This window comes from Phacochoerus africanus, chromosome 5 (assembly GCF_016906955.1).
Source record: "Phacochoerus africanus isolate WHEZ1 chromosome 5, ROS_Pafr_v1, whole genome shotgun sequence".
In the NCBI taxonomy this organism is placed as follows: Eukaryota; Metazoa; Chordata; class Mammalia; order Artiodactyla; family Suidae; genus Phacochoerus; species Phacochoerus africanus.
The window spans coordinates 82,390,227-82,405,844 of NC_062548.1; the positions used below are offsets into that span (position 1 = coordinate 82,390,227).

Below are 15,618 nucleotides of genomic sequence, written 5' to 3' on the forward strand. Positions count from 1 at the left end.
CCTATGAAATTTGGAGTGAGTGAGCCACTCCTCACTTACCACCAAAAAAAAAAAAAAAAAAAATTCCTGATGCCCTGTTAAAAGGCTGGACCTCCCAACTCCTGTATTTTCCAGCATCTTCTAAGTTAAGCCAAATAGATCCCTCCTAATTAACAATGAGTTGCAGACATGATCCCTACCTACTGTCTACCTGTGTCTGCCATCCATCTCCATTCTTATTCTCCAGAGTACCATAAAAAATCTGTATTTCTTAGAGCATCCGCCACCTCTTGTGCCTCTAGGTCTTTGCACACCATGTTTTCTTAAAACTGGCTGTTCACCCGATTTGGGGGCAAACTCTTATTCATACTACTTCAAGTCTCAGTTCTAATGAGACTCTTCATTCCTAACTTGCTTAGGTCTTCGAAACTCCCCAACTGCTCTTTTCCTGCTACACTTGCTAGGTGTACTAGAAACCCACTAATCTAAAACATTCTAGACTGACAGGTAATTTTTAAAAAAAAAAGTTCAAACAGCACAATGAAAAAGTTTTAGATACATAAACTATTTCTACCTTTTACAAACAAAAGTACAATCATTCACAAAGACCATTTCCTTAGGTATGATATGGATCTGCTGACCAGAACTCTGTCATCTTAGGTAAATCACACTAATGTATCATCTGTGAGTTCCAATTTCATCCTTTCAAAGTGGGCCAAGAACTTAGCCAACTTTGAAACGATCTGCATGCAAAAGAATCATTTTAGATTCATGCAATTTTCTCCATCTTTCATACACATCTTGCCAATTTAACAATAGCTTTTTTTTTTTTTGCTTTATCCAATTTCCCCAAAGCATTCAACTCAATTTTAATGGAAATAACTTTTTAAAAATCCATTTCATTGGTTTACATAAAATTACATTAGAAGTTCCTGTTGTGGCATAGTGGAAACAAATGTGACTAGTAACCATGAGGATGTGGGTTTGATCCCTGGCCTTGCTCACTGGATGAGGGATCTGGCATTACTGTAAGCTGTGGTGTAAGGTTGCAGACACAGCTTGGATCCTGCATTGCTGTGGCATAGACCAGCAGCTGTAGCTGTAGTTACAAAAATATAACTAGTACGAACAGGTTTGGGAAAAATTCAGTTTTGGTAAACAACTACTCCACTTATAGACCTAAGCATAAAGAAAATGGAGACCACCAGTTAATCTCTAGGACAGCTGCCAGTTAGTGAACTATCTCTGAAACTAACCCCAGAGCTACTATCCCATGGTACTATAAACACATCTTTGTGCAAACATCTCCCTATTAAACTAAATATTCAAAACTGGCTTGCTATTGTATGCCTGTGTTGTTCATTCCTTTAGCCCTCCAGACAGCTGCAAAGTCTGAGACAGCAAAAGCCCTCCTCCCAGCTACAGTCTCTTGTGCAATTCCTATTGTGGTTCACTGGCTTGAGAACCTGACAGAGTGTCCATGAGGATGCATGTTCAATCCTGGCTGCACTCAGTTCAATCCCTGGCTTTGCTGGATTAAGGATCTGGCACTGCAGCTTGGATCTGGTTGAAGACCTGGCTGGGATCTGGCACTGCTGTGGCTGTGATATAGGCCAGCAGCCGCAGCTCTGATCTGACTCCTAACCCAGGAACTTCCATATGCCATAGGTGTAGCCCTAAAAAGAAAGTAAATAAATAAATAAAATCAACAGTCTCTTATATTTACCCCATTTATTTTCTGTATATGTCCATAGGTAAAGCATTGCACAAAGTTGTAGGCTTTTTAAAAGGAGTGATTGTCTTTAATTCTGCATTTCTATTAAAATAATACATATTTCATAAATGTATAGAATAAAAGTAATGAGTTACGGAGACCCTTCATAGCCTCACACAGTGACTACAGGTAAACCAAGGACTTTGGCCAGGGAGACAGATGTGACTGCTCAGAATAAGCCTGGGCAAGAGGAGCAATGGGAAATGAGTTTTTAAAATTATCTTTTTTATTGACACATTTATATTTTCTTTCTCTCACTAGAATAAAGGTTCACTCAGTGTTAAGCCCTCATCTATCTTGTTCACTTGTATCCTGGTGCCTAAATGATTACTACACAGTAGCTGTTAAGTAAATATTTGTTGAATGTGTTGCTGTTAGAACTTCAAAGAGAAGTGAGGGTATTTTAAGCTCTAAGAGAATGAAAGGAGCCTATTCAACAGTTCCACTCAAAGAAAGGTGGAGAAATGATAAAAAAAAAAGCCATGCTTTAAAGACATTCAAGTTGCTTTCAAACATGGATGGCAACTGGTGATCACTCTGCAACACACCAGAGTGGTTAACAATCTGGGCCTAAATTCTGCTTCTGCCACTTACTTACTAGGTAAGTAAATTTGTATGGACAACTCTCAGTCTCAGAGTCTTTCATTGTGAAACAGAGGTAAACAGTGAGCTCCCAGAGCTGTTTGAGGATCATGTAAGGTAATACAGGGGAAAGCTGAAAACAGTGCTTGGCACATTAGAGCTGAATAAATGCTTACTCTCATTGCTATTATTACTGTTGTTGATAAGCACATAAAGGAGGCCACATCTGTGCACTAGAGATGAAGATAGGGCTGATCTCCCTAGAGCGCTCCATTACTGTTATTAAAGGATGCCAAAGAACCAGGTGTTTGGATTCTGAGTACCTGGTTCATATCAGGGCTCTTCCTTTTAGGCAAGTTACTATCTCCAAACTTCAATTCAGTTTCCTCTTTTTAAAATGAACATAAAAAATAGTGCCTATCTTCCAGGTCTGTTGTGAATATTAAATAAGATTACGAACATAAAAGGATTCAGTATATCTGATATAAGTACTCCAACATTAACAAGTATTAACTAGAATATAGACCTGTGCAAACACAGGTTGTTTTTTTTTTTCTAAATTTAATGGTTTGCATCTACTAATCCCCAACTCTCAGTCCATCCCACTCCTTCCCCCAAGCAACCACAGGTCTGTTCCCTATTTCTGTGAGCATGCATGGGTTTTTTACAAAAAAAATTTTAATGAAAAATGTTTAAATCTTTGCTTCATTAAAACACGAAAATTTTTGGAATGGTGTTTCATGCGCTTTTGAAATCATAGAAAACTCTCCAATTTCCTGAGGGCTTTAAGACTATATATAATGAAGACACTTGTCTTAAACAAGCCTATTTATAAATAGAGATCTTTGTTTAATGGTTTGCTTATACTTTTTTCCATACTTAGACTCATCATCGGTATCCCTCTGGCATTTCCATGTTTCTTCCCAGCTATCTTTTGTTTCCCATTGTGAGCTTGAAAGAAACATTCTGTCAGCATTTTCAGCAATAATTTTGTGCTGCTTCTGACTCAGCAGGAAGTTTACAAATGGGAAATAGGTAGCAAAAATCAGATTTATAATGTTTCTAGTTTAAAACACAGTGAAGCTTTGTAAATTTTCTATAAATCGAACTATTCTGAAGTTAAAAGTTTATTTAAAAACACATACTATAAATTGTTCACTTATTCAATTATCATGTGTTTACCTACCTATAGCATTTTGTTTCTTCCTCTTAATACTTTTGACTCTCCAAGACCCATAGTTAACTGCCCTCCCATTAAAAATTGCAGCAACTGGACTTCCCGTGTGGCTCACAACATAACTACTTGGTGTTGCTTCTACAGTGGCTGTGGCTTGACCCCTGGCCTGGGAACTTCCACATGCCGCAGGTGCGGCCACTTGTTAAAAAAAAAAAAAAAATTGTATTAACTTTCAAATTGCTGAAGAGATTTAAAATCATAAAACTTTTGGAGTTCCTGTCATGGCGCAGCAGAAAAGAATCCAACTAGGAACGATGAAGTTACAGGTTTGACCCCTGGCCTTGCTCAGTGGGTTAAGGATCCCGTGTTGCCGTGAGCTGTGGTGTAGGTTGCAGACGCGGCTCGGATCTGGCATTGCTGTGGCTCTAGCATAGGCTGGCAGCTGTAGCTCCGATTTGACCCCTAGCCTGGGAACCTCAATATGCTGCGGGTGCAGCCCTAAAAGAAAAAAAAAAAAAGATAAAATCATAAAACTCTTATTACAACTATGTACTTTAAACCTGGTGAACAAGAGATGACAATAAAAGAACTGGAGGAATATCTAAATTACAAAACCAAGAAACAAACAGAGTGATTACAGATGGCAAATGATCCAACAAAAGCGGAGGAAGAGGTAACCCATGAAGAGAAGGGTGCCAACTAAACCTTACTGTAATCAAGAATTCTTTAGAGACACCCTAGGAAGTTCAAAGACTTTTAGATATTTCTTAACTGCTAAAGGCAGAAAAGTAATATATGCAGATGGTGGGAAAAAAAATTCAAACACTACAAACAGGTTCATGTCCATCACCCTTTTATAGATGTCAAATTAAATCATAAAATTAGTCACCTTGTGAGGCATTTGGCCTACATCCTTAAGAGTTAAGGCGGTAGTTTTCAAAGAACATTCTGCTTCACTATGGATTAGAAAGGGCAAAAACAGATGACCCAGGGAGATGAAAAGGAATTCTAACAGAAGAGATAAGAGGTCCAAAGGCCAATATGCTTCTGTGTCTAAGACTAGCTCTTTCCTAAAATGACGTCGTATTCTCCTTATAAGTCAACCCTCTTGTTAGTCTAACTATGGACAAAAGATGCTTCAAAATAACTGTAATAATCCTAAATTCCCTAAAAAATAGAACTGAAGCCTCTAACATCAAATCCTGTGAAAGCTATATACTAGCTTTAAACTCCAAGGTACCAAATAGCCAGTGATTAAAGCAGTGTATGTTGTTAATTACATAATTCACACTGTTGGAGCAGCCCTGGAGAAATGAAGGTAAGGAACAGGGAAAAGGCCAGAAGCTATAAAAAGAAAGTTTTATGGAAGACTGAAGGTCAGATGTAGGGGGAGAACAAAGGCTAAAAGAAAGGCCCTGATGATATAAACCTGAGGGTGGAGACTAGGCTGACCTCTTCCGTAGAGAAGTCTGAATGAAGGAAAAGGCGATACTTTAGAAAGATATATACTTGCTTAGCTTATGTGTTTAAGGGAAGAAGTGGGAACCAAACCTTAGAAGGGTTTTAGAAGAAGCATATTTTAAAGCTGTGTAAGAAAGCTACTGGGGATAATGGAAAAGTTCTTCATCTTGATTGTAATGGGAGTTACAGGACTGAATGCATTTGCAAACTCAGAAAAATTACACTAAAAAGAGTAAAAATTTTACTATTTGTAAATTACATATCAATCATCCTGAAACTAAAAAAAAGTATTAATAGCTAAAATGTTCATTAACCTTATAAATTTTATCACAACTTAAAAAAACAAAAAGAATAGTATCTTTTCTTCCTTGAACTTTTGATTTTAATCGAAGTATAGTTGATTTACAATGTTGTGTTAGTTTTAGGTGTACAGCAAAGGGATTCAGTCACATAACTATAATGGAAAAGAATCTGAGTATTATAGTTTATTACAAGATATTGAATATAGTTCTCTGTACTATACAATAGGATCTTACTGTTTACCTATTTTATTAATAGGTAATAATTCCAAACTCCTAATTTACCCCTCCCCTCAACCTTTCCCCTTTGGTAACTATAAGTTTTTTTTCCTATGTCTGTGAGTCTATTTATGTTTCATAAATAAGTTCATTGGTGTCATTTTTTAGATCCCACATGTAACTGATGTATGATATTTTTCTTTGTCTGACTTACTTTAATTAATAATCTCCAGGTCCTTCCATGTTGCTGCAAATGGCATTATTTCATTCTTTTTTATGCCTGAGAAATAGTCCATTTTATATATACATATATACACATATATATACACACACACATATATATACATACACATTTCATATCTTTATCCACTCCTCTGTCAGTGGACACTTAGGTTGCTTCCATGTCTTGGCTATTGCAAAAAGTGTTGCAATAAACATTGGGGTTCATGTATTTTTTTGAATTAAGGTTTTATCTAGGTACATGCCCAGGAATGGGATTGCTGGATCATATGGTAGTTCTATATTTTGTTTTTTGAGAAACCTCCACACTGTTCTCCATGGTGGCTGTCTCAATTTACAGTGCCACCAACAGTGTAGGAAGGTTCCCTTTCTTCATATCCACTCCAGCATTTATTATTGTTCTACTTTTTGATAGCCATTCTGACCAGTGTGAGGCGATACCTCAATTTAGTTTTGATTTGCATTTCTCTAACAATTGGCAATGCTGAGCATCATTTCACGTGCCTGTTAGTCATCTGTATGTCTTCCTTGGATAAATGTCTACTTAGGTCTTCTTCCTATATTTTGATTAGGTTGTTTTTTTAATTATTATTTTGAGCTATATGCGCTGTTTGCACATTTTGGAAATTAATCCCTTGTTGGCCCCATTGTTTGCAAGTATTTTCTCCCATTCTTTAGGCTGTCTCTTTGTTTTATGATTTCCCTTGCTATGCAAAAGCTTTAAGTTTAATTAGGTCCCATTTATTAATTTTTGCTTTTAAGAATAAGCATCTTTAACTATTTGGATTAATGTTTTACAATGTTGAAAAATATAAACAAACTGTTTGAGATACACAATGAAGCATGATTCTATTCCCATCTTCAATCATTAGTGAATCTCCTAAATGGAAACTGTAGTTTCTGACATCTCTCTAGTGTAAACCCAGTGGCTGAGGTTCTTGGCCAGTGAACAGGTGCTGTAGAGAGACTCAGGATCTGGCTCTTCTCAGGGCCTTTCTTCTGGAGAAGCAGAAACATCCACCATACGCTCCACAACAAGATACGCTATCTGCCATAAGCCTATTTCTAGAATCCTTTTCTCTTTGATTTCCCTTCCATCCTCAGAGAAGCCCTGACTCACAAGGTTACCCCAGGAGTCTACCTTAATGCCAGGAAGATGTTCCTGATCCCCCAGGCCAGTTAGAGGCTTCCACAGCATCCCATGAACTGCTTCTCACACTGCTCCATAAATGGCCGTTTCTGGACCCATTTCTTGTACACACTCAAGGCCAAAGTGTTGAAGAAGGACCAAGACTTTTATTTTTGTAGCCCCAGCATCCAGTTCATACGCCAACCTAACAAATGTTTCCTGGATGAAATTCTAAAACAGTACTTAACCTCTACAGGTCACAAACCCTTTTGAGATTCTGATATAAGCCAGAGAATTTATCCTGAGAAAATGCATACACAGTATACCCTGAGAAAATGTATACACAGTTTTACCTGTAAATTCAAGAAATCTCTCTAGGGCCTACAATCCCTGCAGAGACTTCCTGGATTGAGATGCCTGGTGTAAACTTATCCCAGCCTGACCTTGTCTATATAATGGGAAAAACACAGAGTCAGCTGCCCACATCTGATCTGGAATAAAGAAAAGGAATTGGTAAAAAAATCTTCAAGGAATTATAGGGCAGAAATGATTAGAGGTAGGCCTGGGCTGCTCTTTTTTTTTTTTTTTTTTAAATAAAAATTTCTCCCATTATCAATCTTGCAGGTTCAGGGCTTTCCTATATTAAATAAAGATTATCTTTGGTTCATCTGTACCAAAGACGAAGATGTGGGATAGGAGAACCTCATAGATGGATTTTTCTCATCCGATTATAAGACAAAACGTCTATGTAAAAGATACACTTGGAGAGTAGAATACTAAAATGATCTGTTTTAGGTCTTGCAACACATGAGCCAAGCTCCAAAAAGACTCTCTGTATGGTGGGGATGGAGGAGAGGGGAATGGTAACATTCAAAAGAGTGGTACTACTGTCTATACCCATACTATGATTTCCCCAAGGAGCTTGATTCTGTAGGACTGGACTGTCCCCAACTCTAGATACAGGGGCAGTGGTTAGTCCAACACTATTACCTGGAGTCTGTCAAAGTCAATAATGGAATTGACATTAAAGTGGTCAAATATTTACCATTACTATGTCTAAATCTGAAATAATAAATAAGTAACCAGAACAGAAATAAGACTCACAGGCCCATGGTCAGCCTCCTTAGTCACATCCCCTTTCTGAAGTGTTTCCTATATATAAAAGCATGTGAAGGAAGGTAATCCTGGGAGAAATTAAAGACTGTTCAATTCATTATGGAATTGAAAGTAAGAAAATTAAGAGTTCTGGCAATATTTGCTAAATTAGTATTAGTATATTTGCTTAGATTAGTAATTCTATATATTACCATTTTTAAATTTTATGTCAAAGAAAAGATGAGATTCCTTAGTATCCACCCATGTCCCCAGGACCATCTCCTTAAATACTACTGCCTATTTCCTTTTTGTGGAATACTTTTACATTCAGAATCTCACATTATCTTTACACACACACACAAACAAGTTCTCTAATGGCTTTTCCATTAGCTGCTGACTACAGTTGGGAAATCTTCACCTTGCTCAAAGCAAACCATCCTGTGTCATGTCAATGCAGCTCCTTGGCCAAACTGCCTCCAGTAAGTCTTTCAAAAAGAGATGTGCAAACTTTAATTGCACAGTATATTATAATTCACCTTCCAAAACAAAAAAAACCCAAATTTAAAAACCTATGTATTTTTACTCTGCATACATACACTATAACTTTCTCAGAATGCCTTATCATTTAAACAGATACATTTTAATGTTTTTGTACTGATAAGGCTAAGAAAAGCTCTCAGTTATTTTGTGGAGCAAAACAAACAAAAAAATCTGTTGAAGCTAAATACCACATGGATATGATATTCTTCACACCAGTTCTCTGCCTCAATCAAACAAAGAGTTGACTTTATAGAACTCCTCCCCATTCACAAATACACCCTCACCCTTTTTAGGACTTTAAAACAAGAACAGTAACAACTATAAATCAACAAGGGACTTTGTGTTCCTATCTAAATGAAAAAGCCTTCATTAGAGAATATTTTTCACATAAATGATAATGTACTTTATTATCACCAGAGGTCAAGGCCAGCCAAGTGATAATAGGTTTTAAGTTAGGATTCAAAAGAATCACACAGTCCCAGTAACTTGAGTAGGCTGTGAATCTTTTCATGTCTTTTATCTATTTCCCAACTCTTTCACATAAGCTCAAGCAAAAGCTTGACCAAGAACAAGACACTCCTAAAAAGCAATGAAATGGTCAAATGAAGCTGTACATGTTGACTGGTCCCTCCTTGCTAGTCTAAAACAATACTACATTTAAAAAAAATTTTCTCTTATTGCAGTTCCCATTGTGGCTCAGAGGGTTAAGAACCTGACTAGTATCCATGAGATGCAGGTTTAATCCCTGGCCTCACCCAGTGGGTTAAGGGTCCAATGTTGCCACAAGCTGCAGCACAGATCACAGATGCAGGTTGGATCTGGCGTTGCTGTGGCTGTGGTGTAGGCCCCAGATGCAGCTCTGACTCGACCCCTAGCCTGGGAACTTCCAAATGCCACAAGTGCAGCCCTAAAAAGAAAAACAAAATTTTTTTTGTTTAAGCAGCTAAATATCAAGATAATCTTGGAGTTCTCTTGTGGCACAGCAGCTTAAGGATCGAACACTGTCACTGCAGTGGCTTGGGTCGCTGCCATGGCAGGTTCAAGCTCTGGCCTTCTGGGTAATTACCACATGCCCTGGGCATGGCCAAAAAAAAATCTTTAAAAAAGGAGTTCCTGTCGTGGCGCAGTGGTTAACGAATCCGACTAGGAACCATGAGCTTGCAGGTTCGATCCCTGCCCTTGCTCAGTGGGTTAATGATCCAGCGTTGCCGTGAGCTGTGGTGTAGGTTGCAGACGTGGCTCGGATCCCGCGTTGCTGTGGTTGCTGTGGCTCTGGCGTAGGTCGGTGGCCACAGCTCTGATTTGACCCCTAGGGAGCAGCCCAAGAAATAGCAAAAAGACAAAAAAAAAAAAATCTTAAAAAAAAAAAAAAAGATAGACGCTCCCATTGTGGCTCAGCAGTAATGAACCTGACTAGTATCCGTGAGGAAGCGGGTTCAATCCCTGGCCTTCCTCAGTGGGTTAAAGGATCCAGCTTTGCTGAGAGCTGAGGTGTAGATTGAAGACGTGGCTCAGATTTGGTGTTGCTGTGGCTGTGGTGTAGGCCAGTGGCTGCAGTTCTGATTCAACCCCTAGCCTGGGAACTTCCATATGCCATAGGTGTGCCCCTAAAACAAACAAACTAACTAACAAACAAAATATAATCTTGATTTATAGCATTCACTTAGTTAACACTCACAACTGGGGGCAGAGCATTATCCATAGCATAACTCCATAAATTTCATTCTTCTTCTTGGCCATAATTCAATAAATTATGGACTCAACAGACTTTTCAAAAAACATTGTCAGAGAACAGATTTTGGTGCCTGCCAAAGGGAAGGAGGGAGCAAAATCGGTGATGGGAATCAAGAAATACAAACTTCCAGTTATAAAATAAGTAAGTCATTGGGCTATAAAGTAAAACATGGGGAATATAACTAGTTAATAACATTGTATTAACTCTGTATGGTGACAAATGGTAACTAGACTTATAATGGTGATCGTTTAGCAATGCATACAAATGTTAAATCACTATATTGTACATCTGAAACTAATATACTGTATGTCATTATACCTCAATTAAAAATATTTATATGTGCTCACTGACAAAGCTAAAATGAAGTATTCAACATAGTAGGCAAGAATAAATACAATTTAACATAAAATTTCAATGTCCATCTGTAAGTATATCCTCCAATCTAGAATTTATTTAAAAAAATTGTTTTACCTAAAATGTAATCATCTGAATTGAAAAAGGCATCTGAGGTCAGTTTTCTGGGGAACAAAGAAGTAAAGAAAACTACTGAAGATCTTCTGAAAATAAATACACTAAAATGAGGTCAACAAAACTTCTTTCAAAAGTTTGTTGGAAAAAAAAGTAAATAGTGTGGCTTTTTTAGACTGTGTGGTCTTGCTCACAACTATTCAACTCTGCCATTTCAGCATTATGGCAGTGCAACAGCTACAGACAATATGTAAATGAGTAAGTGTGATTGTGTTCTGATAAAACTTTATTTATAAAACGAGGTAGCCAACTCCTACACAAAAATAGAGATTCTCTGTTATGACAATTTTATGTACACTCTGATCCAAGGCTGAAATGAGAAAGTCACTCTAAATGGCTATTCTCCCACAATAATTTCTTTTTTGGTTAAGAAGACAAAGTATCACTTTCCTTTAAAAAATAAAAACTTACTTTCACTAAAGAAAGTTATGTTTTGAAAGAAAAATTGATCTCTATATAATCTTTATGACCTGTAGGGAAGGCGGGGGAAGGAGAAGAGGGAGGGAGCCAGGGGAGTGTAAGAAAGAATGAATATTAACCTGTAATTTGTATTCTCAGCACCATGTGCAAAAGCTAATAGTTAACATACAGAGTATATAAGATACATTTTTTTGTTCTCAAGAAGCTTATGACATAGTTAAGAGAGAAAACTTATTTTTTTTGACTCTGCATTTCATAACCCTTAACATTAAGGGCACCTGGGCTTATAATAAGCATATTTTTTAGAAAATGCTCAACACCTAGGTTTTAAAATAGAGATATATTTTAATGGAAACATATTTTTATAAAAAGAAGAAAAGACTTCATAAAATCATACTACATCCAGAATTCTATCTTCTATTTCTATTCTCTTTTTTTTTTTCTATATCAATTCAGCATTCCTATCAGTGACTACAGCTCACTACAGGGGCACGGTCTTCCAAAAAGATTTGTCAGGACCTTGTTGGAATGGCTGTGTTGAACAAGAAAAATTCCTAGGTAGTTCTGATCCCTCTGCTCACTTCCTTCCCTACCCGCCAACCCCCACTCCAAGACATTCTATTTTATATATCATAATCTTCTCTCAAAATACATAAAGGCGGATTCCTCCACTGACAAAGGAGAATATTGAATCTAAAAATATACTGAAAGCAACAAATCTTGTGTCTTCCTTCAAGGGAGGCTCTATCATCAAAAGGACATTTTTATAGGAGAAAAAAAATTCCCAGATCAACAAGAATTAAGAAGACAGCTACACCTTTATACCCAGGTCTGTCATAAATTAGAAAAGTGAGGCTATTTCAACCAGGAATAAACTCCTAGCAAAAATATTAAGTATTTAAGGTAGGAAAATACATAATGCCTAAATTTTTTATTGTAATTTTAGGACTGCCCCCAAACATTCTTTTTTTCAATATAACTGAATTTATAACTAGTTCTTTTTTTAAACTATATACCTATCCAGAAGATTGTTCTTACTAATTTTTCAGGAGAGAATACTATTTATTCTACAACCTAAAAGCAGAAAAATAAATCAAAATACATCATGAGGGTCAAAGAAATCAAAGACTAAAACAGAAGACCCCAGAGAAAAATTAATGCACATTGTACTGTAACTGGCAAGCACTACAGACAAGAAGAATTTTAACTTCAACATAAAAAATAAGAGACTCCTTCTGAATGCCTAAGTGGGATTTTTTTTTAATTTTGCTTGTTATTTTCTTTTTTACCATGAGCTACTGTAATTTATAATTTTTAAAAGTTTAATAACTGAAAGACATTTTTCACATATGGGAAAAAAAACACTCCTCACCAGGAACTATATTTAAGACTTTCTCATTAGGAAGAAATATGAGAGACTTAAGCCACCAGAGATGATACACAAATGAATCATATTGTTTGTGTCCCGATAAAACTTCACAAACACAAGCAGTGTTATAGCCTTCAGGCAGTACTTCCTACTCAAAACACCCCCATTTTTAAATCATTAGATTATCTAAGATTACAGATACATAAGAGATAAATTATCTATGTACAATTATTCCATTCTATCAGGTCTTTTCTACCTGCAGTGAAAAGTGCTGTAAGCAGCAGAGGTCAAAACTGCTAACAGGAAAGAAAGGTCACTGTGTTAACAAAACCTGTCCCTGAACCTGTCACTTCATTTAGATCAATCACTCAACCTGGGACACAGGGTCTCCTGGCCTCAATGACAACATATGTATGAAGCCAGCACATGCATACAAACAAGTACTGCTAGGCCAGAGAAGTACCACATAACATGATAGAAATAACCACAAACATCTGCAAAATGTTTCAGGGTTTAACATGTTCCCCTGTTTCTTCTTTTCTTTTTCCTTTTTTTAGAGCCACATTCACGGCATATGGAAGTTCCCAGGCTAAGGGTCAAATCAGAGCTGCAGCTGCCGTCCTACCCCACAGCCACAGCCACTCCAGATTCGAGTTACATCTGCGACCTACACCACAGCTCACAGCAATGCCAGATCCCAGACCCACTGAGCGAGTACAGGAATCTAATCCACATCCTAATGGATGCTTGTCGGATTGGTTTCTGCTGTGCCACAGTGGGAACTCGGTTTCCCTGTGTTTCTTAATAGTCTAACAACTCTGTCAAGTACAAAAAGCACTTGGTATTATTCTCATTTTACACAAAGCTCAAAAGTTGCAGAGCTAGGATTTGAACTTCTGCTACTACTGCACAACACCTCTTTAGTGCCACTTTCTGCTAGAGGCTGATGACAGAAGTAGAGACATTTGGCCTGAGCCTCAAAGAATGAGCAGGATTTTGATAGGTGAAGCCACCAAAGCATTCCAAGGGAACAACATATACAGAAGTCTAGAAGCAGGGAAATACTTTCTGTGTGATGGGAACGCTGGGTTGGTTCAAGTAAGACAGGCAAGAGAGGTACAGCTAGAAAGATGGGTTGAATGCGTGGGGTGAGCTTTAAGTCTGTATATGACCTTACAGGCAATGAGAAATCAGATGGTCTGGAGATAGAAGGAAGAAAAGAACATAATGAAGCTCTTACCATGTGTTTGAGCAAAATAAGTGCCTCATATTCAAGATGTTAAGTTATAAGATGAGATGTTCATTAAGTCCTCTGCAGGACTGGATAGATGAGTCTAACAGAAGGGAAAGCAGTAGAAGACTATCTGTGCATTCACTCTGTAAAGTGATGGCTCCTATGGGTATCTTACATAGGTTATGATAGTAACCCCAAAGTTAAACCAGTGCCCAAAATTACCTTAAATTTTCCTACATTTTATCCAAAACTTACCGAATCTTCTGGAGGTCTCTGGATTTTTCCCCAGTCCACAGAAGGTCCCTTTTCTTGCAAGAATCTATGAAATAGCTTCCGAAATCCATCAAGGTCTTTTTTAGTGTGCTATGAGAATAGACATCATTGTTAGGACTAGCAGAATGCTTAATATTTAATAAAAACAGACATACTGCACATTTAAAATAAGTTTCAGTGAAACTCTTATACTTTTAGAACATAAAGTAGAGCAGACTTTTTTTACAACCCAAATTAAAACTAAAGAGGAAAAAAAGCTAATAGTAACCACACTTAAAGGAATGTAAGCAATCTCCTCATCTCCTACCAGTAACATGAAATCTCAACATAATTTGTTTCATGGGAATTCCAACTGGTTCTCCACATTTACTCGCCAATAAACTCCTCTACTTCTTGTAAGTGAAAATTAATTTTCACAAAAAAGAAAAAAGCAAAAAAAACCCCAGCTAACCTCAAAACATTATGTACAAATTGAAATCTGAAAATGAAAAGGATAATCCACTGATTTGTAAGTGGGTAAGTAAACATCTGCCTATTCAGGGAAACCTCTATCAAAGCTGTCAGAGTAGCACAGTTCTGTTGGAACTGGCTCTGTGGAAAAGGCATGCAGTTGATAAATTAACTTCTCACAATTTTAACTGAACATTGGTATCCATTTCTCCACCTAATATCAAAACACAGAATAAATTGTAATTTTATTCTGATTCTTTTAGACTTTAGAAACTTCCTAGAATTTAAAAAATAAAGACAATGGTTTTATAATGGGCAAATGTTGAAAATAATTATTAAGCAATCATAATTTCTAAAATATATCATTACATGTTATGCTTATTTAGAAGTGGATGAGTAGTAGCACCATTAGCAACTTAATATGTAGACAGATCAAAGCAAAAAAGAAAAAAGTAAAAAACAATGTGGGGTTCTTACCTCAAACTCGTGTGATGGTGCCGTGGTGAGTATCTTTTCTAGTTCCTTCTTCACAGATAATTCTAGCTCCTGCCGAATGACTTCTTGGAACTGAGAAGCGCCATCTTGAGACATTGCTTTGCTGAGATCTTAAAATAAAAATATAAAACCACAAACTGAAAACTTGGACAGCCATTCACAGCTGGTAAACCACAAGTGATTTACTTGCAGTGTGCCAACAAATGAAAAGGTCTTAATCCTCTGGTCCCATCAACCTCCAAGAGAATTTCAGCATTGCTGTCAACTAGTTAGGATTAGAAAATCCTAAGGGCTCAAATTTGACTGTTACTTCTATATGCTTTACTAGTGTATCTAAAATACTAAACAATTTTGGAGAGTTGAGGCAGGTGGAAGCAAAAGGATTAATTTAATCTTCATTTGAGCACAGAGTTTCATCTCTACTGTTTCCCTCCTAGCCATCAAATCTGGAGAAAAATGAGAACAAATGAAATAATGTTCCTAAGGGCATATTTTATGGAACACGTCCTTAAGGAATTGCTGCCTCATAAGAGAACTGAAGGAGTTTGGCAACTGAAGCAAATGATGACTCCTTTCTCCAGGCCAGATGAAAATTTAAACAATCCTTTCCATTTTATTC

At 37.1% G+C, this 15,618-nt stretch overlaps 1 protein-coding gene across 4 annotated transcripts in view; it reads right to left on the reverse strand.

Annotated features, from left to right (window-relative positions):
* The window catches only part of UGP2 (UDP-glucose pyrophosphorylase 2), a 55,370-nt gene that overhangs the window by 23,577 nt on the left and 16,175 nt on the right, over window positions 1–15,618 (reverse strand). For all 4 annotated transcript variants that reach the window (XM_047781950.1, XM_047781947.1, XM_047781948.1 and 1 more), the window contains exons 2-3: window positions 14,982–15,109; window positions 14,037–14,144 (exon numbers count right to left, since the gene is read on the reverse strand). In XM_047781950.1, the coding sequence (XP_047637906.1) occupies window positions 14,037–14,144; window positions 14,982–15,095 (222 nt within the window). In that variant the 5' untranslated portion in view covers window positions 15,096–15,109. The remainder of the gene's footprint in view (window positions 1–14,036; window positions 14,145–14,981; window positions 15,110–15,618) is intronic.